This window comes from Bos indicus, chromosome 11 (assembly GCF_029378745.1).
Source record: "Bos indicus isolate NIAB-ARS_2022 breed Sahiwal x Tharparkar chromosome 11, NIAB-ARS_B.indTharparkar_mat_pri_1.0, whole genome shotgun sequence".
In the NCBI taxonomy this organism is placed as follows: domain Eukaryota; kingdom Metazoa; phylum Chordata; class Mammalia; order Artiodactyla; family Bovidae; genus Bos; species Bos indicus.
Genome location: NC_091770.1, coordinates 104,515,419 through 104,539,095, shown reverse-complemented (window position 1 = coordinate 104,539,095; position 23,677 = coordinate 104,515,419). Strand labels below are relative to the sequence as shown.

At 63.3% G+C, this 23,677-nt stretch overlaps 1 protein-coding gene across 2 annotated transcripts in view; it reads left to right on the top strand.

Moving 5' to 3' along the window:
• BRD3 (bromodomain containing 3) overlaps positions 1-23,677 on the top strand; it is a 37,412-nt gene that overhangs the window by 11,043 nt on the left and 2,692 nt on the right. Inside the window, exons 2-12 of one of the 2 annotated variants that reach the window (XM_070799656.1) lie at positions 2,832-3,157; positions 4,177-4,314; positions 4,811-4,958; positions 5,555-5,769; positions 7,399-7,770; positions 9,996-10,124; positions 12,874-13,065; positions 13,887-14,110; positions 18,437-18,729; positions 19,965-20,093; positions 21,850-23,400. In XM_070799656.1, coding sequence (XP_070655757.1) covers positions 2,945-3,157; positions 4,177-4,314; positions 4,811-4,958; positions 5,555-5,769; positions 7,399-7,770; positions 9,996-10,124; positions 12,874-13,065; positions 13,887-14,110; positions 18,437-18,729; positions 19,965-20,093; positions 21,850-21,965 — 2,169 coding nt within the window. In that variant the 5' untranslated portion in view covers positions 2,832-2,944 and the 3' untranslated portion in view covers positions 21,966-23,400. Of the gene's footprint in view, positions 1-2,831; positions 3,158-4,176; positions 4,315-4,810; positions 4,959-5,554; positions 5,770-7,398; positions 7,771-9,995; positions 10,125-12,873; positions 13,066-13,886; positions 14,111-18,436; positions 18,730-19,964; positions 20,094-21,849; positions 23,401-23,677 lie in introns of those variants that run through there. The other variant, XM_070799657.1, reaches the window with a different exon arrangement.

Genomic DNA, 23,677 nt, shown 5'->3' with positions numbered 1-23,677 from the left:
CGCTGCCGCTGCCCTCCCTTCCTCCCTGGTGAGCTGGTGCCCAGGCTGCCAGGGGCAGAGGATAAGGCACGCGCTCGCCTCTGCCCTCGGGGGTGCTGTGTGCCACTGTCTGATGCTGGGTACAGGGGCTGCACTCCTCCCAGTGGATGTGCTGGAGGCCACATCCGCGTTTGCAGAGTTCCCCTGCCCCGTGCCAGCCCCAGGCTGTGGGGCGCACAGCATCTTCCACGTGTGTGTCCTGCTGAACCTCGCACACCCTCCGGGGTCCGCGTGGTTTTAGCCTTCGGACTCCCTGTGGCCTGTGGTCAGTGTTTAGTGAGCGTGTGCCGGGCCCGCACTGGGCTCTGAGCTGAAGTGCATCGTCTGGGGTACCCGGCTGACTAGAGTGGGCGCCCAGGCTGGGCGGGAGTGAGGCAGGACCCAGGAGGTGGCCTGTCCGCTTGGCTTGCGCTCTTCGCCCCTCCTGGGCGGAGCCGGCTGCCTTGTGGGCCCCAGGCGCGCAGCCACGGCAGGAGTGTGTCTCGTGTTTGGGCGGGGGCTAGCTTCTTGCTGTGCTGCCGTGTGCAGTGGTCAGTCGCTGGTCAGGAGAGGGGGTGGAGGTCGAAGGCCAGGCTGAGGGCCCCTGTGGCGGCCCCGGCGTGTCCCTGCAGAGAGCTGTGCCCACCTGTCCTCATGTGTGGAGGAGGCCGGGCTGCACCTTGGCAGCAGCCTGGGCCCTTCCTGGGGCCCCTATGTCCCCTCAGGTGGTTGAAGGCCCTGGTGGGGTCTTGCCTGTTCCCTGAGGGCTGTAGCAGCAGCGCTGGGTACCGGGCGCCTGCCCACCTGCCCCGCGTCTGGGGGCCCGCCTGTCCCACCCCTGGGGGTCCACCCCTGGGGGCTCACTCTCCCTGCACCTGGGGCCCCACCCGGCCCACGCCTGGGGGCCCACGCTGTGCTCGTCCGACGTCAGCAGGAATGGGGTGTGTCCTTACCGGATCTTGGGGATCCCCATGTCGGCAGCCACCACAGCCTCCACGGCAGGACCGTGGGGTGATTGGTGCGTGTCCAGCGCTGGCTTGAGTGCTCTGCGCTGGAATCCTTTAGTCTTGAGTCCCACAGGGACATAGGCAAACTGGATCCTGGGGTTGGCGACGGGCAGAGCTGGGAGTGCGCCTAGAGGTCTGGCCCTGCGTCTGCTCTGCGCCCCTGAACTGCCTGGGGTCTGGGAGGCCCAGCCGGTGATGTAGGTCTGGGGGACATGGGCCTGTGAGGCTGCGGCAGCCATGACGGGGAGATGAGTCACTGGTCAGGCTGGGGCCTGCAGGCCAGAGTGGGACAGGCAGTGCTGGTTTGGATGGGAGCCCCGTGTGGGGCAAGGCTGTTGAGGGGGGCAGGTTCACAGGGACTCCAGCAAGAGGCGGTGGCGCTAGGCCAGAAGTGGCCAGACCTGCGGAGTGGGGCACAGCGGGGCGTCAAGGCCGAGACCTGCGGAGTCGGGGGCAGTGGGGCGTCAAGGCTGAGACCTGTGGAGTGGAGGGCAGGGGCCATCTCTGTGGGGTGGGGAGATGCGATGTCCGCACCGTCAGCCGAGCAGGCGTGGCCCCCTCCCCACGGAGGCCCTGGAGCCGGCGTGGAGGAGAGGTGTTCAGGCCCTTGAGCGGGGCGGGGCACCTTGGGGTGTTCCAGAACGTTCCTCCAAGGAGGGGAGTGGGCGGGCAGGTTTGCTCCGTGCGTGGGATGCACCGGATCTCTTTTCGGAGTCCTCTTTCCTCTGGCGTGGGGTCGGTGGGGGCCAAGGCGGCCTGGCCTGGGGGAAGCCCCTGGTCTGTAGCTTTCCCTGATGACTGTGGTATAATCACGCCACGTGGCAGACTGTGGGCCGCTGGCAGGATGTCAACTGGCTAGCAAAACTGCAAGTTACAGCGACCTGATTTTGCAAATCGTAGCAGGTAGACGTGGTCCCAGAGGCGGACGGGTGCTGTTCTGTCCTCCCGGAGGGCCCTCCAGCCCCCATGCAGGCCCTGCCTCCCAGCCCGGGCCCAGCGGGTCCCTGACAGGTACCCATAAGCGCCTCTGGGCCCAGGTCCAGCTCTTGTGTGCAGCCCCCCAGGGCGTTCTGCAAACGCAAGTGACAGCTGGGCCATCGACTTCCTCCCAGGATGTGGCGGGGGAGCCGCTGTGGGGGCGGCCCGTCCGTCACCCAGCGCACGGCTGTCCACGTGGCGCTGGGCGGCCTCCTGACACACGTGGGGCCGCGGTGGGCACTTCCTTCCCAGCACTGCGTGTGGAGGAGGTTTGGCGGCCGGGCTGTGGTCTGCCGCCCTCCCCGATTGGCCGAGGACCGGCCGTGTCACAGCCCGGCTACAAACCAGAGCCCGTTCTCGTGGTTACGTTGGAACCCCCCTCGCCCGTGCGCCGTGCGTGCTCCACGCACCTTTCTGCCGGCCTGGCTCGGCCGTCGGGTCCGCGTCGCCGCTGTCGACGCGCAAGTCACTGCCTGGAAGGTTGCTGCCGTCCAGGACGTGTAGAGGCAGTCCCGCGCACGCCAGCGGCTGGTGGGCGGGGAGCCGACAGCCTTGGCCTCCGCCTGGACGGCCGCCCCCCGCCCACCGCGTCTCCCCCACCCACCTGGGGGGGGCACCTGCTGCCGTTCTGCCTCCTGTCCCCGGTCTCTCTCCCTGCCCCGGCCTGAGGGCAGCGGCGTGACAGTGGTCCTGTGACACGTGAGGGCGGGCCTGATGGGGTGGACGTGCCAAGGTGGCCTTGCCGTGACTGCACAGCCCCACGTACCCATGGAGCCGGCTGCGGTTGGGGTGACCGGCCATCCCCCCACGGTCCTTTCCGCCCTGCAGGTGCTGACCGGTTGGGCCCGGACATGGAATGTCGCGCCTCGGCAGGAAGCACAGAGGAAGCCAGGGCCTCCCTGAGCCGCTGCTGTGACGGCCAGTGAGCGAGCAACTGGAGGATGTCCACCGCGACGCCGGTCGCCCCCACGGGGATCCCGGCGGCCCCGGGCCCGGTGAACCCGCCCCCGCCGGAGGTCTCCAACCCCGCCAAGCCCGGCCGCAAGACCAACCAGCTGCAGTACATGCAGAACGTTGTGGTGAAGACGCTCTGGAAACACCAGTTCGCCTGGCCCTTCTACCAGCCCGTGGACGCCATTAAGCTGAACCTGCCCGTGAGTGCCCTGCCCGCCGCCCCAGCCCCTCCGGGGCCCCGACTCCTGCCTGTGACGGTCCTGCCCACCGCCCCTCCCGGGCCCCAACTCCTGCCTGTGAGGGTCCTGCCCGCCGCCCCTCCGGGGCCCCGACTCCTGCCTGTGAGGGTCCTGCCCGCTGCCCCTCCGGGGCCCCGACTCCTGCCTGTGAGGGTCCTGCCCGCCGCCCCTCCGGGGCCCCAACTCCTGCCTGTGAGGGTCCTGCCCACTGCCCCTCCGGGTCCCCCTGTCCTGGGAGGACAGCCCCTGTGGCCTTGGCTGCAGGTGCTAGGAGGGCGGGCCCAGCCCAGAATCTGTGATGATGGAAGAGCAGAGGGGACACGCAGGCCTGGGGGCGGGGAGGGCAGCTGCCCCAGGTGCAGGGAGTGGGAGGCCGTGGCCTCGTGGGTGGACGAGGCGGACCAGCCCTGGCGCAGAGGCGCACTGAGGCTCAGCCCGCACCAGCCCCGTCCCGCCGAGTGATGCGTCTGCACACACAGCCTTGTGCTTACGTGGGGGCGGCCGGCCTTCCCGGGGATGGCGCCCTAGCTGCATGCCTGGGGCCCACCTGACCGTCTGACGGCTTTCTCCTCTGGGCCTGAGCGGAGAACCCCAGAGTCCTGCAAGGGCAGCCCTGGGCCAGCACTTGGCAGCCTGGCTCCTGAGCCAGCTTGGCCGTCAGGCATGTACAGGCCCTAGAGTGAAGTTTGGGACCCAGAGAGGGGGCCTAGCCCCTCGTCCGGCTCCTAGACCCACTCTGCAGTCCTCTGTCCACACAGACTCCCATCAGACCAGAGAGTCTTGGCAGGGTCCGTGCTGGCCCAGGGCTCCCCCAGACCTGGCGCCAGCCCCGCCCCGCCATCAGCTGGACAGAAACTTAGGTCCAGCCCCAGTGCTGAGGTGCTGGACAAGACCGCCTCGTGCGCGATCTCGGCCCTTGGGAATCAGGAAAACCGTCTTATTGAACCCAACAGTAACGCCCCTGACTGTCTTTTTCCTAGGATTATCACAAGATAATAAAAAACCCCATGGACATGGGAACCATTAAGAAGAGACTAGAAAATAATTATTATTGGAGCGCAAGTGAATGTATGCAGGACTTCAACACCATGTTTACAAATTGTTACATTTATAACAAGGTGAGAAGGTGGCGTGGGCCCCGTCGCTGCTGTGAGTGACCTGGGGGAGCGCCAGTATGGGTTTGGCCGGCGTCCACCAGGCTGGGTGCGTCGCAGCGGGTCTCAGGCCCATTCAGGCCACCTCGGCTCCCGCTCAGCCCTTGTCTGGCTGCGACCCCCGCGCCCTGTGCGTGGGCCCACATGCCCTGCTGGCACGGTGAACATTCGAATAGCCTTTTCAGGGGGAGTCGACACCAGATGCTGTAAAACATCCCCACACCTGGACCTTGTTTCCTCTCCATGATGGGATAAAGCGTGGTTTTTATCCTTTGTGCTTTTTGAGTTCTTGCAAGAGTTTCTGTGTTAAAATGTGTTCCTGTTGCTTCTCTCCCGCCCCGCCAGATCCCTTCACAACTTTTTAAACACATATTTTTCTCGAGCAGCGGTTGCGCGTTTGTCTGCTGCGAGCAGCGCGGCTCCTTTCCAGCGCGTGACCCTGCTTCTCCCGTGTCTTCAGCCCACAGATGACATCGTGCTCATGGCCCAAGCCTTAGAGAAAATTTTTCTGCAGAAAGTGGCTCAGATGCCCCAGGAGGAAGTTGAGTTACTGCCCCCTGCTCCAAAGGGCAAAGGCCGGAAACCCGCTTCGGGAACGCAGAGCGCAGGTGAAGAGGGGGGGTGCCCTTCTCCTGGAGCCGATGAGAGCGGCCCCTCCCCGCGTGGCCGCCGGCGGTCAGGGCCCGGGAGCTCTGCCGTGTGGTCTGCAGGCGGCCTGCCTTGGCGCCTGCCTTGCCGGGACCCCAGCTCCTCCCCGCTGGCCCTGGCTCGGAGGCTGCCCTTGTGGAGGCCGCTCCGCTCCTGTGTCCCCGCCAAGGACCTTGCCCCCCCAGCACCAGCGTGTTCTCTGTGAATGGTCCGGGAGTGGCGGGGTTTAGGGTTGGCACTGGGAGCCCGGGGCGGCCTTCCATGCCCTGGGAACCCAGAACCAAGGTGTGTCCCATGGAGAGCTGCCCAGGAGGGGCCCGTCCTCTGGAGAGGCGGAGCGGCGGCTGGTTACGCAGCTCCGGGTCACCCGGTGATGGCCTGGAGGACCCGGCTTAAGCCCTGGGCTCCGCCCTCCCAGACTGTGATCCCCCGGGCCGCGCGCCCCATCCTGGTTCACTCACCCTGGCCTCAGAGCCGGCCGCCGTGAGGTTGATGGGCAGGGTCTCGGGAGGAGGGGCCGTTCTGACAGCTCCGCCTCCTGTCCTCTGCCCTCAAGGCTCGCAGCAGGTGGCGGCCGTGTCCTCCGTGTGCCCGGCGACCCCCTTCCAGAGCGTCCCCCCCACGGTCTCCCAGACGCCCGTCATCGCCGCCACCCCCGTGCCAACCATCACCGCAAACGCCACGCCGGTCCCTGTCCCCCCGGCCGCCGCCCCGCCTCCCCCTGCCACGCCCATCATCCCCGTGGTCCCTCCCACGCCGCCTGTCGTAAAGGTGAGCTTTCCCGGGGTCCCGGGCGTGGGCTTGTGTGGGTGGGCGGGGGGCGCTCTGTCCCGTCCCCGGGCACAGGCTGCCCCTGGCGCACTGGGCACACGGGCCTCTGGACCAGTCCTGTCCGCCCACGCCTGCGGGGTGGGCCGTGATTCCTGACACCGACGCTCGGAGCCGCAGGTCACACAGCTGGCGAGGGCGGCTGGGCTGGGACTGCAGCGTCTCTGGCCTCCGTGGTGTACATGGGTTCCCGGCGGGGCGTGCAGGGGGTGAGGGCACACTCGGATTTCCAGTGGTTGGCGGTGGCGGCCTCCTTGCGCGCCCCTTCCTGGCTTTGCCAGGAGCCTCCCCCGCAGGGCCTGGGCTTGGAGCGCTTGCTTTCCGCGAGGTCCGCGGCCAGCAGGGACAGCCGAGGGTCCCGCTCCCACTGACACACACCGTCTTCTCCGGTTTGACCCTCACAGCAACCCTCGGGGGCAGGCAGTGTTTCCCCCATCTTTCAGATGAGGAGGCAGGCGCTCAGAGGGGTTAAATGGCTCCCCCAAGGTAAAATGCCGCTCGCCCTGCCCGGCGGCCTCCACTGCCTGCCCTTGGGCGGCGCTGGCAGGCTGTCCTGCCCAGCACCCTGCTGCCTTGGAGCATGTCCCGTCTGCCGCGGCCCGTGAGCCCAGGGGCCCCGCGGCGCGCTTGGCCTGCCGTGGGCACCGTGACGTGTGTGTGTGGGTGGCTGGCTCGTGCCTGCCGGCCTGGGGGCAGGGGCTTGGCTGGGGCAGTGCCCTTGGTGGCTGGCCTTGGTGGCGTGCACGCTGCGGACCCTGGGGAGGCCGCCGGCCGGGTGCTCGTGGCTCCCGGGGGCTGTCCCGCCTGCCTGACGGCGGTGGTGGGGGGCAGACCCTGAGCTGGTCTTGGGGTGGCTCTGCACCCTGGCTGCCCAGGCGCTCGACACTGTCTCCCCATGGTGCCCGCCCAGCAGGGGCGGGCGGATCGTCTCAGTGTTCCCTCCCTGGGCGGGGAGCCGCTCCTAAGGTCAGCTCTGGACCTGCCCAGCACTCTGCCCCAGGGTCCCGGCCCCCAGACCTTGCGCCCCTCCTGGTGTCTCCGGTGCCCCGCCCCGCCGCCTGCATGCTCCTCCCAGCCCCTCATCCTGCGGCTGCCACTGTCCGCGGAGCGCCCGCTTTGAGGCCCGTGTCGGGGACGCCCCTCCAGCCTCTGACCTGCAGGGGTCTCTCATCTCTGCTGTCCCTGAGCCCCACTGGGTACCGTGTTGGTCGCAGAGGGACCCTGGTATTGCAGGCCCCTAAGCCGTGGTCTGGGCACGGGTGTGGGCACAAGTGGGCAGCGTGATGCGTCTCAGGGTGACGAGCGCCCCGTGACCGTGGGGCCTGGGGCCCGGGCAGCCTCAGAGTCCACCTCACCACCGCCAGCTGTGTGACCTCGGGCAGGCGCCGTGGCCCCTCTGAGCCTCGGCGTCCTGCGTGGCGCGGGGGCCTTGGGAGGGCGGCGGTGGCCGTGCATGCCCTTGCTTCGCTCGGGGCCTGGCGGGCGGTCCGCGCTCCAGGAGCGCCTTTGGGCGGGTCCTGGTCCCCCCTGCCCCCCGTGGGCGCCGGCTCATGGCCGTCTCCACTGTCACAGAAGAAGGGCGTGAAGCGGAAAGCAGATACCACCACGCCCACGACGTCCGCCATCACGGCCAGCCGCAGCGAGTCGCCCCCGCCGCTCTCGGACCCCAAGCAGGCCAAGGTGGTGGCGCGGCGGGAGAGCGGGGGCCGCCCCATCAAGCCGCCCAAGAAGGACCTGGAGGACGGTGAGGTGCCGCAGCACGCGGGCAAGAAGGGCCGGCTCTCTGAGCACCTGCGCCACTGCGACAGCATCCTCAAGGAAATGCTCTCCAAGAAGCACGCGGCCTACGCCTGGCCCTTCTACAAGCCGGTGGACGCCGAGGCCCTGGAGCTGCACGACTACCACGACATCATCAAGCACCCGATGGACCTGAGCACTGTCAAGGTATGGCATGGACAGAGGGCCCGTCCCGCAGGCCCAGGGCGTGGCCCGGCTCCCTCCGCCTGCCCGCAGCAGCAAGCAGGGCCTTGGGGCTGGCCCGGGGCGCGGCAGGGACTGGCAGCAAGCTGTGCTCTGCCTCGTCCCCTCTGAATCTGTGGCTTCCGGTCACCTCTTTTTGTGGAACCGCTTTGGTTCCTCTGTTTCTTCCTGTCCTGGTGCGTTTGCGGGTCTCTGTAACGCTAGGCGAGGAGGCCCTTCACAGTCCAGCCCCTCCCAGGATAGACGCGGGTTTTGGAGGAGGCCGTGGAGGAGCTGGCCCCAGGATCCCCGCTCTCTCAGGCCCTGCACCAGGGTCTTCCTGCCCCGAGGGCTTCTCCCTTGGTTTTTTGTGGGCATTGCAGTGGGTCAGGCCAGGTGTGGACAAGCAGAGAAGAGCAGGCTTGGGCCAGGCAGGGATGGAGGGGGCTTCTTGGCTGGTGGCAGCCCAAGGGCAGGAGATCGGGGCTGTGAGCTCCTGAGGGGTCTTCCCCGCGTGGATGAGGGGGCTCAGGCCGAACACAGCTCTGCTTCCTCAGCCCGTTTCAGTCTCTCGTGGTCTGAGGGGTGTCCCCGGCACATTGGCGTGTGTGGCCTGCAAAGCTGCTCCCACAGAGGGGAGAGGGGGTTCTTTGCACCTGTGGGGTCGGGGCCCTGAGCTGCCGGTCTCAGTCATTCTGCCCCCACTCCGCGAACGCTGCCCTGGGACAGACTCTCCTTCTGGAAGTTTTGCTCCCCACTAGGGGCAGGACAGGCCCGGCCGTCCAGGGCAGTGAGTGGTTCCTGGGGAGCCTGCTGGGCTGGGTGACCGAGCGGCCTCCTCACCTTCTCTGACCTTCTCCCTGGTTGCAAGGGCAGGCGCCGGCTTCCTTAGACACATGCGGTGCTCTGGGGGCCCTGCCTCTTTTGGGAGCCCCGCGGCACCAGCTGCTTTTCCTGGGCCGATGTTTCGTCTGTATGGTGTGAACAGAGGGTCAGGATGCAAGCCAAGCAGCAGAGGGAAACCCCGCCTCTGGTTCCACTGTCCCCCTTCCCCAGGGGTGATTGTTGCTGCTGGTTCGGTTACATCTTTTCTGACCAGCTCCTGGCTCAGGCTAGCTCTTTCCCAGCAGGTTTTGTCAGTGGGGCAGTGGTTCCCAGGCTCTGAGGTGCACCAGGACAGTGGCCAGCAGTCAAATTAGGGCCGAAGTCCGAGACTGCCACAGGTGTTGAGAGAGTCTTGGGTGCCCATTTGCTGAGCTGCTCCAGAGTGGGGAGGTTGTGCAGAGGGCTGGAGCCCAGCAGCCCCAGTGTTGCTGGAAGCTCCCAAGAGGGCAGAGGAGGGTGGTGTGTGCTAGGCTGGAGGGGCTGCAGGTCCTAGAGTCTGACCACCAGCTGCCCCTCCTCCAAGGCCAGGACTTTGTTGCTCTGGGCACAGGCGGGGTGGGTGGCTGGGCTCCGGGCCAGTGTCCCGCGGCAGTAGGGCACAGCCCCCAGGATAAATGGGCACCTCAGACCCCCGACACGAGGTCCCTGACACATGAGCTCCATGTGAACCCAGCCAGGCCCAGGCAGCTCACGCCTCGAGAGCCACTGCCCGGTGTGCCCTGACCTTGCTGCTTCCGTGTGGCGCCCCCGTCTGGGCGCACCCCGTCCCCCGTCGTGGTGCCCATCGTCCGTATCCCAGCGGCGGCGGGACAGTTGGGTGCCACCGGAGGCAGGCTGGCCAACAGCACCTGGATTCTCCAGGGAGAAAATTAAAAGTCTCATTGCGAGAGCTGAGTCACCCCCTAAACGAGCGGAGGGTGACTTCCTGCCAGAAGTTGCTCGTTCCCTACCAGAGCCCCTGCCAGCGGGGACACGGATGTGTGAAAAATCATTCAGGATGTAGACCTGGGATTTGGGGTGAGGATGGGGTGGGTGGTGGCTACAGGAGCTGACTCCTGTGAGCGCCTTTTTCTTTCTCCCCGGGGATCTGCCTCTCTCCCAGGCTCCCGGGCCCTCCCCTCCAAGCCCCCCTTCCCCGCTCTCCCGGGCTCCCGGACCCTCCCCTCCAAGCCCCCCTTCCCCGCTCTCCCGGGCTCCCGGACCCTCCCCTCCAAGCCCCCCTTCCCCTCTCTCCCGGGCTCCCGGACATGGCCTCAGGCTGGTGCTGGACCTGTGGCGGCCCCGAGGCCCGGCAGTGCCTCACGCCCGTGGCGTCTGTCTTACAGAAGAAGATGGACAGCCGCGAGTACCCGGACGCGCAGGGCTTCGCAGCCGACATCCGGTTGATGTTCTCCAACTGTTATAAATACAATCCCCCGGACCACGAGGTGGTAGCCATGGCCAGGAAGCTGCAGGTGAGCCAGGCGCTGGGGGGCGGGGCCTCCGGGGCACAGGCGGGATCAGCCGCTCGGGGCCGGTGTCGGGAGCATCCGGCCGGGGGAGGCGCAGGGTTGGGGGGGTGTCCAGGGACCTCACCCACAAACATGTTTCTCTTGAGCGGTGGCTGAGTGGCGGCCAGGCCCTGGGCCTGCTCCCCAGGGATGAGGTGGCCCACCAGCCAGTCCCCGCCTCTGGGGAGCACAGGCTCCAGTGGGCGTCAGCGTGCAGGTGGGCCTGCAGGCGTTCTGGCCGGGTGAGGGCAGAGGGGAGGCGGGCCGCTCGTGCTGGGGCCCGCGGGCGTCCTGCCAGGCAGTGGCTCGTGGCTTTGCGGACGACGCGGGAGCGTGGGACCTGCGGGGAAGCGCAGACTGAAGGGGAAGCCTCCAGTGGCGGGGCCTCACGTGTGCACACAGACCTCACACACGAGTGTACGTGTGTCACGCGCGAGTGTGCGTGTCGTGTGTGCGCCCGTGTGCGTGCTTATCTGGCAGTCTGGAGGCTGACACGGGTTTCTCTGCTGGCTGGCACACAGAGTCTGTTCTCTTTTCGATCACCTGGGCTGTTTTGCGACCCCATGGACTGCAGCCCGCCAGTCTCCTCTGTCCATGGGATTCTCCAGACAAGAACACTGGAGTGGGTTGCCATTCTCCAGGGGATTTTTCCCCACCCAGGAATCAAACCCAGGTCTCTCCCGCAAAGCAGGCAGATTCTTTACCGTCTGAACAACCAAGGAATCCCTTTGTAAATAACACCACCTATGTTTTACATGGGATAAAATCACGCGGCTTTCTGTTTAGAAGAAAGAGAGATATGGATGTGTGGGCGTGTGTCCTGCTCCAGGAGCTCTCTTTGCACAGACCTAGCACGCTGTTCTGTTAAGACAACCCCCATCTCTTGCTCAGATCTAAACCTTTTGTAAACCCTGTACGGTCACTCGGGCACATCCTTGCTCACCCAGCCCCAGATGGGGGTGCCGGGGGTCCTCCTCCTGGGCCTCTGGGTTCTGGTTTCCCCCATTCCTCCTGCCTGGGGGCGCTGGCTGCTGCGTGCTGCCCACTCTGCTGGCTCCCACTGGGGTGGGCGCAGAGCTGTCCTGGGGTCCCAGTGCTCCCAGAGGGAGCTGCCTGGACCCACGGTTTTAGACCACAGCCCAGACCCCAGAAGGCCCTGCCCAGCCTTGTGCTCTTGCTGCTCTGTGACGCCCCTAAAGCTTGTAAGTTGCCCCACGAGGAAGCCAGGCGGCCCACGGGCCAAGGGCAGTGGCTGGTTCTGGTTCTGGTCCGACTGAAGGGGGTCTCCCCTGTGTGGGACTCTACCTGCTGACGACTATTCTGATCCCATGGAAGGGGGTCTCCCCGGTGTGGGACCCTACCTGCTGATGACTGTCATGACCCCACTGTTGGGTTAGAGCCCGACTCTGCAGCAGTCTGAGGTCGACCAACCCCCGCCCCCAACCAGGACAGAGCAGGCCGGACCAGGGTGGCCGCGTGCCTCCTGCATGTTGCTGCCTTGACTTCAGCAGGAGATTCTAGGGGACCAGGACCCGGAGCAGGCTCCTCCCAGAGCTGGACACCTGCCAGTGTGGCTCCACGTGTAAACCAGGTGTATGTGGCCTCAGGAACGTGAGCCAGGCGGAGAAGGCTCGCCGCCTGCCGCTCAGCCTGTCTGAGATGGACCTGGGCCACCAGGGAGAGGGGGGCCTTCGGTGAGCGTGCTCCCACCAGGGAGGGGGCGCCTATGCTGAGCGTGCTCCCACCAGGGAGGGGGCCTTCACTGAGCATGCTCCCACCAGAGACGGGACCTTCACTGAGCGTGCTCCCGCCAGGGAGGTGGCGCCTATGCTGAGCATGCTCCCACCAGAGAGGGGGCCTTTGCTGAGCGTGCTCCCACCAGGGAGGGGGCGCCTATGCTGAGTGTGCTCCTACCAGGGAGGGGGCCTTCACTGAGCGTGCTCCCACCAGAGACGGGACCTTTACTGAGCGTGCTCCCGCCAGGGAGGGGGCCCTCACTGAGCATGCTCCCACCAGAGATGGGACCTTCACTGAGCGTGCTCCCACCAGGGAGGGGGCCTTCACTGAGCATGCTCCCACCAGAGACGGGACCTTCACTGAGCGTGCTCCTGCCAGGGAGGGGGCCTTCACTGAGCGTGCTCCCACCAGGGAGGGGGCGCCTATGCTGAGCATGCTCCCACCAGAGAGGGGGCCTTTGCTGAGCGTGCTCCCTCCAGGGAGGGGGGACCTTCGCTGAGTGTGCTCCCAGGGCTGTGCAGGAGCTGGCCATTCTGACTGAACCGGATCCTTTGAGCCAGCTCTTGGACCACCCGCCCCCCCCCACCCCAAGAACAAGGTGTGATGCTCCAGTGATGTCACTGGGCAGAGGGATGGGAGAGCGTGAGTGGCTCCCAGACTGGGTTTTGGGGGCCCAGGAGGGTCCCAAGCTCCCGGGCAGGGCTCTCCCTGGCAGTGGGTGGCGGCCTTGGAGCCAGAGCAGAAAGGACTTGCCTGTCTTCTACAGGAGGCGGGCACCCAAGTGCCCGCTCCTGCAGGGCTGCGTCCTTAGCTGCTGGCCCTGTGCCCCTAGTCGGGGGCTGTGCTCACTGCTTGGGAGGGAGGGACAGAGGGAGGGAGGCAGGGAGTAGGCGCCCTGGGCAGGCGGAGCCGTCTCCCCATTCCCCGGGGGGTGCCCACAGACGCTGGGACCCAGGCTGCCCCTGCTCTCCTGCAGGACGTGTTTGAGATGCGTTTCGCCAAGATGCCAGACGAGCCAGCAGAGGCACCCGCCCTGCCCGCGCCTGCAGCCCCCGTGGTCAGCAAGGGCGTGGAGAGCAGCCGCAGCAGCGACGAGAGCTCGTCGGACTCAGGCAGCTCGGACTCGGAGGAGGAGCGTGCCACGCGGCTGGCGGAGCTGCAGGAGCAGGTGAGCGGCCGTGCGGGCCAAGGGGCTTGGGCAGGACCACGGTCCGTCCCCGCCGGCCCCTGACCCAAGGTCTGCCCCAGCCGCCGCCCCCTCCCCAGCCACAGCCATCCTCGCTGCGGTGTCGCTGGGAGGGAACCTGGGAAAGGTGTCAGTTTCAGGGCCCCCTCGCCAGTGCCTGCAGGCCTGGGGCCCTGTGAGCCCGCCTGTGTTGGAATGTCCCTGGAGCCTCTTCCTGCTCTGCAGAAAGGTCTGCAGGGGCTGCAGCCCTGCGGCCCCTAGAGCCTGCCTCTCGGGGCGGGGGGGGGTGGGGGTGCGAACAGGACTGTCCTGCCTCCGCCTCTGACCCCTGAGGCTTGTTCCCACCCCGCTTCACGCTCCTTCTGTGCAAGATGGGAGCACGAGGTGCTAGATTCCCGGGGGGCCCTCTGGCAAGGAGGAGACAGCGAGTAGCTGAGCCCCGTGGGGGCTCACAGGCTGGGGTCCCTCCCGCGCCGTGGGACGTGGTCGGCGTGCGCAGCATCCCCATCCTAGCCCGTCCACCTACTAAAGGCTGGGGTGACCGTTTCCTCGCCTGTGGAGCGTGGCTCCCGGAGCCCCTGGGCCCCTTGGGGGGCTGATGGGGTGAGGGGCGCGTGGAGTGCGTACACGCTGCCCGCCGCTGCAGGCCTCGTTCGGTGTTGGCTGCTGGCCCTGCGTGCCCCAGCAGCTTGCCCACGAGCTCGGCTGCGGATGTTCTCTCCGGGGTGGGCAGTTTAAGCGCCTTCCCGGAGCGTCTCCCTCCGCCCAGCCCGGAGTCCTCACCCGGCGGCCGTGTCTTCCAGCTGAAGGCTGTGCACGAGCAGCTGGCGGCTCTGTCTCAGGCGCCGGTGAACAAGCCAAAGAGGAAGAAGGAGAAGAAGGAGAAGAAGAAGAAGGACAAGGACAAGGAGCGGCACAAGGCCAAGGCCGAGGAGGAGAAGCGGGCCAAGGCCGCCACGCCCGCCAAGCAGGCCCCGCAGAAGAAGGCGCCCGCCAAGAAGGCCAACAGCACCAGCGCGGCCGGCAGGTGGGCGCCAGGCGGGCTGGCACCAGCTGGCGGGGGCACGGGGCTGTCAGGAGAGAGGGCGGGGTGGGGGGGCATTGGTGGGCCTTGTCTTGCCCCCATTGTGGGGAGACTGTGGGGACCCAGCGAGGTCTCCTCCAGGAAGGGTATGGGCTCTGGAGGGCAGAGCTCAACCTCCCGGGGGGCTGGCCTCAAGACAGGCGTGGAGACCTCTAGAGTCGCGGTTTTGGGGACGTTTTCCTGATCTGGGCAGGGCTTTTCTTTGGGGGTGTGTCGGGCTCTGGGCACCCCGTTCCCAGGTCGCCCGGTATGTGCAGGGTCGGGACGGGGCAGTGCCCCTTGGCACACAGCTCCGTGGGCCCCACGGCTTTTCCTTGGTTCCCGCTGAGGCCCGGCGCCGCCCCGAGGATCGCTGGCCACGGACAGGCAGGGACAGCACGGGGAGGTGTGTGGGGGCCGGGGGCTCCTCCCAGGAGTGGGGGCGAAGAGCCCCCCAGGTGAGGAGACCTCCCCAGGCCTCCTCCATCCAGCTGCACGGGCACGCAGGATGGAGATCCAGGAGCCGGGAGGGGCAGCGGGCACAGAGCTGTGGCGGGGAGAGGACGTGTCCCTCGTAGGGACTGGGACAAGTGGGGTGCCGCCCAGGAGCGGAGACGGGGCTGGGAGGAGGGGAGGGTTGCGGCCTCGGAGGCTGACGGGCTTCGTTTAGGGGCTCGCGGTTTATGCTCTGAGCAGATGAAGCTGGAGCAGAGGAGGGAGGCGCAGGGGGCAGAATGGGCGGAAGGACACACTTGGGGGCTGACGCGGCCCTCCGGTCAGGAGGGGCCAGCATGCCCGTCGGTTGGGGTGGAGGCGTGTGGCTCGAGAGCTGTTGGTGCGGCAGAGACGACAGGCTTTGGTCCTGGACAGAGGAGGGGCCGGTGGAGCGCGGGGCGTGGGCTCCAGCAGCGGCCGGGCAGTGAGCGCGGTCAGGGCTTGTCTGTGCCTCCCTTTTTCAGGGAGGCAGGACTCCGCGCCCTGTCCTGTCTCTGGTTCTGGCATCAGTGTACTGCCGGCCTCAGAGATGATTTGGGCAGTGCTTTCCTCTGTCTCCTGGGGCAGGCTTACAGAACTGGTATCCTCCTCGTTTTTTAGTTTGTTTTTGGCTGTGCTGGGTCCTCGTTGCTGGAGGGGGCCTGCTCTTAAGTTGCAGGGGGTGGGCTTCTGACTGCAGTGGCTGCTCCCGTTGCAGAGCACCGGCTCTGCGGTGCGCAGCTGCAGCGCTGGTGTCTGCCGGGCTCCGGAGCACGGGCCCAGTACTTGTGGCCTGTGGACTTAGTTGCTCCGTGGCCCGTGGGGTCTTCCCCGACCAGGGATCGAACCCGTGTCTCCTGCATGGGCACGTGGATGCTTTACCACGGAGCCACGGGGGAAGCCCCCAGAATTGGGATTCTTAAGTGTGTGATACAGTTCACCATGAATCCATCTAGACCTGGAGTTTCACTGTGGGAAGGTTTTTAAGGGTGAATTCAGTCCTTTTGATAGATTCAGGAAGTCAGGTTATTGGTTTGAGTCTGTGTTTTTTCATCACGGTAGGTTTGTTTGAGATGTCGCCTTACCTTTAAAGTCTGTAGGGTTTGTAGCAATGTGTTCTTTGTTTTTTCATTCCTTGTATTGGTAATTCGTGTCTGTTTCTTGGTGAATCTGGAGAATTTGATCAGTTTTGTTGGTTGTTCAAAGAACCAGTGTCTGACTTCGTTGACTTTTCTATTTTCTTTTTCTTTCATCTTGGTCTTACTTTTATCATTTCCCTTTGCTTGGTATGGACTTAATTTGCTTTTCTTTTTCTAGCTTGAAAACAGAAGCTTAGATGATTGATTTTTTTCCTTCTTTTTCTTTGTTCTGTTTTTTGGCCCTGAGCCACGCGGGATCTTAATTCCCTGACCAGAGCTCCAACATGCACCCCCCGCAGTGGAAGCACAGTCTCAACCGCTGAAGCTTCAGGCCTTCTCTTCCAGTATAAGCACCTCATGCTTTAAGTTTATGTCTGAACTCACTGCTTTGGCTGTATGTTCCCCACAGACGTGATTTGTTGTGATTTCATTCAAGTTCAAAACATTTTTTAATTCTCTCCAGGTTCCCTTTTTGACCATGGGTATTTAAAAGTATGTTTGACCTACAGATATCTGGAGACTTTTCAAGATATTTTTCAGTTACTGGTTTCCAGGGTCAGAGAACATGCTTTGCATGCTTTCAGCATTTTGAAACTTTTGTTAAGATCTATTTTATGGCCCAGAATGTGGTCTGTCTCGGTCAGCGTTCCGTGTACACTTGAAAAGAATGTGTGCTCTCCTCTGTTGGGTGGAGTGCTGTGTGAGTGTCAGTTAGAAGATTTAAAAATCTTAAAAAAAAAGGGGGGGGGACACAAATGACTGACTTAGGAAACAGGAACAGGCTCATGGACTTGGAGAATGAGTTTACGGTTGGCGGGGAGGGGACAGGTGGAAGAGAGGGCTAGGCTGGGGGCTTGGGACTGACGTGCACACACCGTTTAGATAACTGGGCTTCCTCGGTGGTTCAGTGGCAAAGAACTCGCCTGCCAGTGCAGGGGACACGGGTTCAGCCCCTGATCCGGGAACCCCCCACGTGCCGTGGCGCAGTTAAGCCCCTGTGCCGTGACTACGAAGCCCACACACCCTCCAGCCCAAGCTCCACAACAAGAGAAGCCGTCACAGAAGTCCACTCAGCCCCACGCAGCAGCAGAGACCCAGCGTGCCCAGAAGGAGATGAGTGATGCAGAGCAAACTGGGGAGAAAGTGAACAGCTAACAGACTGACTGACTGTGTTACAGCGTAACACAGGAAACTCTGCTCGGTATTCTGTAATGACCTAAACGGGAACAGAATGTGAAGAGTTTAGGTACGTGTATATGTACAAAAAAATTTAAGTTAAGTTAGTTGACGTGGTGTTGGGATCGTCTGTATTCTTGCTCATTGGTTCTGTTGCTTACCGAGAGAAGATCGTTGAATCCTCTAAGTAGAATTGCGTATTTTCCTATCTCCCTTTATTTCTGTCAGCTTTTGTTTATATATTTTGAAGCTTGGTTTCAGATGAACAGGCATGTTGAACTGTGCTGCCGTCTTGGCCAGCTGACATTTTATTGTTACGCAGTATCTTCTTCCCAATAGTATTCCTTTTCCTAAGTGTACTTTGTCTGAAGTTGTTATAGCTACTGGAGTTTTCTTTTGATTGATAGTATATACATGGGATACTTCCCCCCTATCTTTTTACTTTTAACCTACTTCTTTTATTTTAAAGAAGGATTTGTGTAGACAGCCTAAAAGTTGGGTCTTGGTTCTTACCCAGTCTGACCATCTCTTCCTTTTAATTGGTGTGTTTAGATCATTTGTATTTAATGTAATTGTTGATATAATTCGATTTCCATCTGTTGTTCACTTGCTCAGTTGTGTCCAACTCTTTGCGACCCCATGGACTGCAGCATGCCAGCCCTCCCTGTCCATCACCAACTCCCGGAGCTTACTCAAATTCATGTCCATTGAATCAATGATGCCATCCAACCATCTCATCTTCTGTTGTCCCCTTCTCCTCCTGCCCTCAATCTTTCCCAGCATCAGGGTCTTTTCTCATAAGTCAGCTCTTTGCATTAGGTGGCCAAAGTATTGCAGCTTCAGCATCAGTCCCTCCAGTGAATATTCAGGGTTGATTTCCTTTATGACTGACAGCTTTGATCTCCTTGGAGTCCAGGGAACTCTCAAGAGTCTCTTCCAGCACCACAGCTTGAAATCATCAATTCTTTGGCACTCAGCTTTCTTTATGGTCCAACTCTCACATCCATACACGACTACTGGAAAAACCATAGCTTTGACTAGCCGGGCCTTTGTCGGCATAGTGACGTCTCTGCCTAATTGGCCGTCCAGGGCTTCTGCTCACCGTTACGTTGTTTTCTGTGAGTCCCTTCTGTTTACCCCTCTGTTCCACCCCTGCCTTCTTGGGGTATTTGAATACGGAGTTTGACCTGTTGCGCTTGAGATGCCTGTGGGGTGTCGAGGCGGGCTGCCTGCTGTGGCTATCTCCTGGCCAAGGCCTCCCTGAGCTGGTGGGGCCTCTGAGCTCTGAAGCAGGGTCTCCGTGTCCCTGGAGATGCAGGTGCGTCCTGGGCAGTGGCCCGGCTCCTGTGCCTGGGTGCCATTGGGGCTGCTCCTTGGAAAGACAGCCTGGTCCTGAAGAGGACAAGGGCCAGTGGGTGAGGGTCAGGGTCTCGGGGGTGGAGCTCGGTGGAGTGTGGGGGCTGGGACGCCGCACTGTGACGCCCCTTGCCTTCTGCCTCAGACAGCCGAAGAAGGGCGGCAAGCAGGCATCGGCCTCCTACGACTCGGAGGAAGAGGAGGAGGGGCTGCCCATGAGCTATGATGAGAAGCGGCAGCTGAGCCTGGACATCAACCGGCTCCCTGGGGAGAAGCTGGGCCGCGTGGTGCACATCATCCAGTCGCGGGAGCCCTCGCTGCGGGACTCCAACCCCGACGAGATCGAGATCGACTTCGAGACCCTGAAGCCCACCACGCTGCGGGAGCTGGAGAGATACGTCAAGTCTTGTTTACAGAAAAAGCAAAGGAAGCCGTTCTGTAAGTTGCCGCGGCAGAGAGTGTTCCTGCCGCCCGCTGCCGTCTGTCTGCCGCTCCCTGGAGCAGAAAGCCAGGCAGCCCCAAGAGTGGTGGGGGGGCAGGCAGTGGGTCGCGGGCTCCAGATTCCTCCCCTGTCTTCCGTCTCACGCCCCCAGGATGCAAGGGTACAGCGTCTGTCTGCCCACCTCGGGATGGGGGGCTTAGCTGAGACGGGCTGCCAGCCACTCCCCAGCCAGAGCCCTTCTTCCCCCTGTTCCTGGGCAGCTGGGCGGCTCTTGTATGCCCCGGCCTTCACTAAAGCAGGCGAGACCCCCGAATTAGCCCCCAGCCCCTGGGTAGGTGGGCGGCGCTTATATGCCCTGGCCTTCACTGGTGCAGGCAGGGCCCCGGGGGTTGGCTCCAGCCACGTTCATGCAGATGCTGGCTAAGGCCCTCCATTTAGGGCCTGACTGCAGGTCACCTGTCAATGGTTCCCTGCCTGAGCAGACCGGTTCCCTTTGCCTGGGGTTGAGGGTCCAGAGGACTCCCAGGGTAGACAACTGCACTGGCTCAGGATTCACTGGATTGGAATGAGCCGCTGCCTGGGTCAGTGAGAGGAAGGGCAAGCCCCAGGCAGCCCCTTGGCAGCCCTGAGGACACTCAGGGTGCACTGTTCCTGTGTGTGGCCCCCTCGGGCCGCTGGCAGGGGCAGCCATGCCCCTGTCGGGGTGCTTCTCCCTTCCCCCAGGTGGTGAGGAGCCCTCCTGCCTGGGAGCTTGTTCTCTAGAAGGTGCTGGGTCCAATGTAGCCACAGTCAAGTGATCCCACCCTCCTGGCCTGGTTACAGGGTCCTCACGAGGGAAAGGAGAGGTATGCCCCTCTGTAGGGGGCAGCCTTCTGGATGGAGCATCTTGTTGCCCTCTGCGGCCCTGGCACATTTGGCCCTCGGTCAGTGGCCTGTGGACTCAGTGGTGCTGGCGCAGGTGTGCCAGGCGGTGGGCAGGGCTCCCACGTGGAGCCTTGGGAGAGCCTCGGCCTCGGCCACAGTGAAGGAAAACCAGGAGTTGGAGGAGGGTCCGGGCTTCAAGTCACCCCCGCCTGCAGCAGGGGGTGGTCAGTCCCACCTCAGGAGTTCTGTGACAGTTCCGGGGCTTTGCCTGTGGCAGGGGCTCCATCTGGGTGGGCAGGGGCACCGCCTTGGGGGGCTGGGCATCCGCCTGCCCTGCCCGCAGCCACAGTGCCCTGCTCTCCCACAGCCACGAGCGGGAAGAAGCAGGCGGCCAAGTCGAAGGAGGAGCTGGCTCAGGAGAAGAAGAAGGAGCTGGAGAGGCGGCTGCAGGATGTCAGTGGGCAGCTGAGCAACAGCAAGAAGCCAGCCAAGAGAGGTAGGGCCGCCCCCGTGCTGCTCGGGGCGGGGGAGAGGGCTGCGGCCCCCGGAACCCTGGTCTCCTTACCTGCGGCTGGGGCTCCGAGGCTGAGCAGGCAGCAGGCACGTGGGAAGGCGCCACTCTGCAGAGCTCCTGGGAGCGGCGTTTTGGCCCAGCCGTGGTCCATGGGGGGCCGGACTCTGTGACGTGGGAGGGACTGGGGCCCACCCTGCAGCTTCGGAGGGTTCTGGCCCCAGCAGTGAGCTTCCTGGTCGCCCCGGGAGAAGGACACTAGTGCCCAGCAAGTTAGCCAGCACCACAGGCGGGGAGAGGGGCTGACTGCCAGCCCCGACCGCGTGCTCTGTGGACTTTGGGGTCTCAGTTTCGGTGAGCAGGTGCTTCGACTCCTTGCCTCCTTTCTCTGGAGCCTGTAAGAAAGGGCACGTGCCTTTTTTCCTACCCAGGTGGTGGTCAGATTCTAGGCTCAGTCTTGGCCATGTAGCAGCCGGCTGCCACAGCCTTGCCTGGCCCTGCTTTCCCGGTGCCAGGGTGGGCCTTGGGGCCCTCCCCCTGCCACCGATGGCTGAGTTCCCTTGGATCAGCCCCGGAGAGGGCAGGGCAGGTGGGCACGTGGTTACGGCTCAGAGCCGCCTGCCCGGGGCCAGCCCGCCCCCACAGCCCGTCAGTGCCTCTCGGTTGGCGGCGCTCACTTCTTCCCAGGCCCAAGTGGTTTTGGCTTTGCTGGCCTCCGAGCTGGTTCTGTGCTCACTTCTGACACCAGCTGTGTGAGTTCCTCTCACACCAGTTCTCCAGGCTCCAACACGAGCTGGGCATCCAGCCGTTCAGTCAGTGCACTGTCTCCTCGGGGATGGTGCAGAGCCTGCAGGGTGAGGGCTCAGACGCCAGGTGCAAGTCCCCTGCCTCTCCCGTGCCTCTGACTGCCGGGCTGTGAATCGGGAACCCCCACGACCCTCTGCTCAGGTGTGCACACTCGCTGGAGTGGCTCACAGAACTCGGGAGTCCTGAGTCTGAATCACACGGTGGTTTGTCATAAAGGCTGCGGCTTGGGGACAGCCAGGTGGGCGGGAGGCACAGGGCTGGGGCTCAGGTCAGGGGCCGGGCGCCCCTCCCAGCACCTGGAAGCCCTCTGCGTAGGGGGTTTCTCTGGAGCTCAGTCTCCTCCAGCTCTCTCCCCTTGGAGGGAACAGACGCCCAGCTCGTGTTGGAGCCTGGAGAACTGGTGTGAAAGGAACTCACACAGCTGGTGTCAGAAGCGGGAGCAGAACCAGCTCAGAGACCAGCAAAGCCGAATGCACTTGGCCTGGGAAGAAGTGAATGGCAGTTCCCTCCCCTCAGAGGTGGTGGCCAGCTGGGGGGCTGGCAGGGTGGGGCGGCGGGGCGAGCTGAAGAGTTCCCGCCCTCCAGTCACGTGGTCTTCCTGGTGACCAGCCAGGGCCGAGGCTCTCAGGGGGTCCCACCCCAGTCACTCGTTAGCATAAACTCAGGTGTGATCTAAAGGGCCCCACTCAGGAGGTCTTGGGGGACCTGGGAGCCCTGTGCCAGGGACATGTACAGGCACCAGACAGACTCCGCGCAGCCTCACCAGTGCGTTGACTCGCATCAGTAGATCTGTTAACATTTTTCAAGTGACCAGGTCAGGATCTGGGTGGGGGGGATGTGGAGCCAGCACAGGGGCTGCAGGAAAGGCCGCGCGGACGGTGGGGCGGCGGGCCGGTGCGGGGGTGCGCGCCGCTCACCTGTGCGTCTCCCCCAGAGAAGTCGGGCTCCACCGCGTCCGGGGGGCCCTCGCGGCTCAGCAGCAGCAGCTCCTCCGAGTCCGGCAGCAGCAGCACGAGCGGATCCAGCTCCGACAGCAGCGACTCCGAGTGAGCCCTGGACGCGCGCGGCTTGGGACGCAGCCGGTGGCCGCCGCCGCCGCGGGGACGCCGCGGCCTTCCCCCCGGCGGTTAATATACTCCTTTCGTTCCATGGCGTGCAGGCTCTCCTTTCACTTCAGTGTTATGGTATCTTCCAGTTCTGGCTTTAATAGGTCAACCAGGATCTTTCTGTGTGTGTCCATTAGACTTTGAGAAGCTGTGAATCGGCATAAGGTCTTTCCTCTGTAACTGAACTCAAGCCCCTTGGAGATGCCGGCTTCAGACGCTAACCTGGTAACTGTAGGAAACGTGTGAGGTGTGGTCTGAAGGTGCTTGCAGAGCCCCTTTCCTTACGCCCGACCTGGTCTGTAGCCCCAGCGAGAACGTCTCCCAAGGAAGTGTCTCGGACGTGGTGCCGCACGCGAAGGCTGTTGGCTTTGCCGACAGGGGTTTGTCTCCGTCTCCGGGGGCCCTGGGCCCTGACCCTTACGTCGAGGGCAGCTCTTTCTGCAGGGGCTGCGGACAGCCAAGCCCACCCCTGCCGTGAGTGAGGGCCAGGGCTGGGCTCCCGCCGGGAGGGGTCCCTGCGGTCCCCAGCCGGAGCTTCTGCTGGTGGGGAGCCGGCGAGGGGGCGTGCAGAGGAGCCGTCTTTCTGATCTCCCGGGAGGAACACGGTGGCTGCGTGGGCAGCGCGAGGGTTCCCAAACACTGAAACTTTTACCTCAACTTTGAAAAAAAAACAGAGAAAAGATTTAAAAAAAAAAAAAGGAGACTCTTTTTGTAAGGTTCAGCAATTTTCTACGAAAGGCCAGCCCCACGCGTGTCCCCAGCCCAGCCGCTGCCACGCACTCCGGAACCGTCGCCCCAGTCTCGTGTATATATGAATATTTTATTTATTAACATCATTGGTCTTTTTTTTTAAAAAAAAAAAAGAAAGAAAAACAAAACCGCAAAAGAAATGCATTTAAAAAAAATAAGAAAGAGAGGAGCAGAGATGCAGGCCTTTTCCGTGGTGTGAGGGGAGCCCAGACCCCGCGGGGCGCGGGCCGCTCGCCCAGGTGCTACCGCCTCCTGCCCCGCGCGGTGCTGAACCTCGTCTGCGTGCTCGTCTCGGGGCTGCGGGGTTTCTGTTCTCGTTCTTTCTCGTGTGCGTGCGTGTGTGTGCGTGTGTGTGTGTGTGAAATCTGGAGACTCACAGGTAATAGACAACTTCCGGCTGCAGCACATTCTCATTTCTTTTTTTTTTTTAATTTTGTTTAGCTCTTTTATATTCACTTCCAATCTCTCTTAGGACTGTTTTAAAAAGGACTTCGATTTAGGGAACCCCAGTTATATAATATAAACTTTGTAATCTGCGAGAAAAAGAAATGTATAGTAAATCTAAGTCTTGATTTTTACCTTTCTATTGTAAAAAAAAAAGTAATAATAATATACAGAGTTTAACAGAAGGTTATGTTTCGGTTTTGTTTTCTCCAGAGGCTGCCCCCTGAGCGCGGGGTACCCACCACACCGCCTGCCTAGCTCTGAGCCGCGTGGCTCTGGCCAGGGGTTCATGGCCCCCAGTGGGGCATCCCTCACCCCCACCTCCAGGGAGGGGGTGGCCCCTGCTGCCCCACCGCGTCTCCCGGCTGCCAGCCGGCCACAGCATGGCCCGGGCTGGAGGAGCCTCTGGCCCCAGGAGGGCTCCCTCCCTCAAGACTGCATGGGGGCTTCTCAGTTAGCACA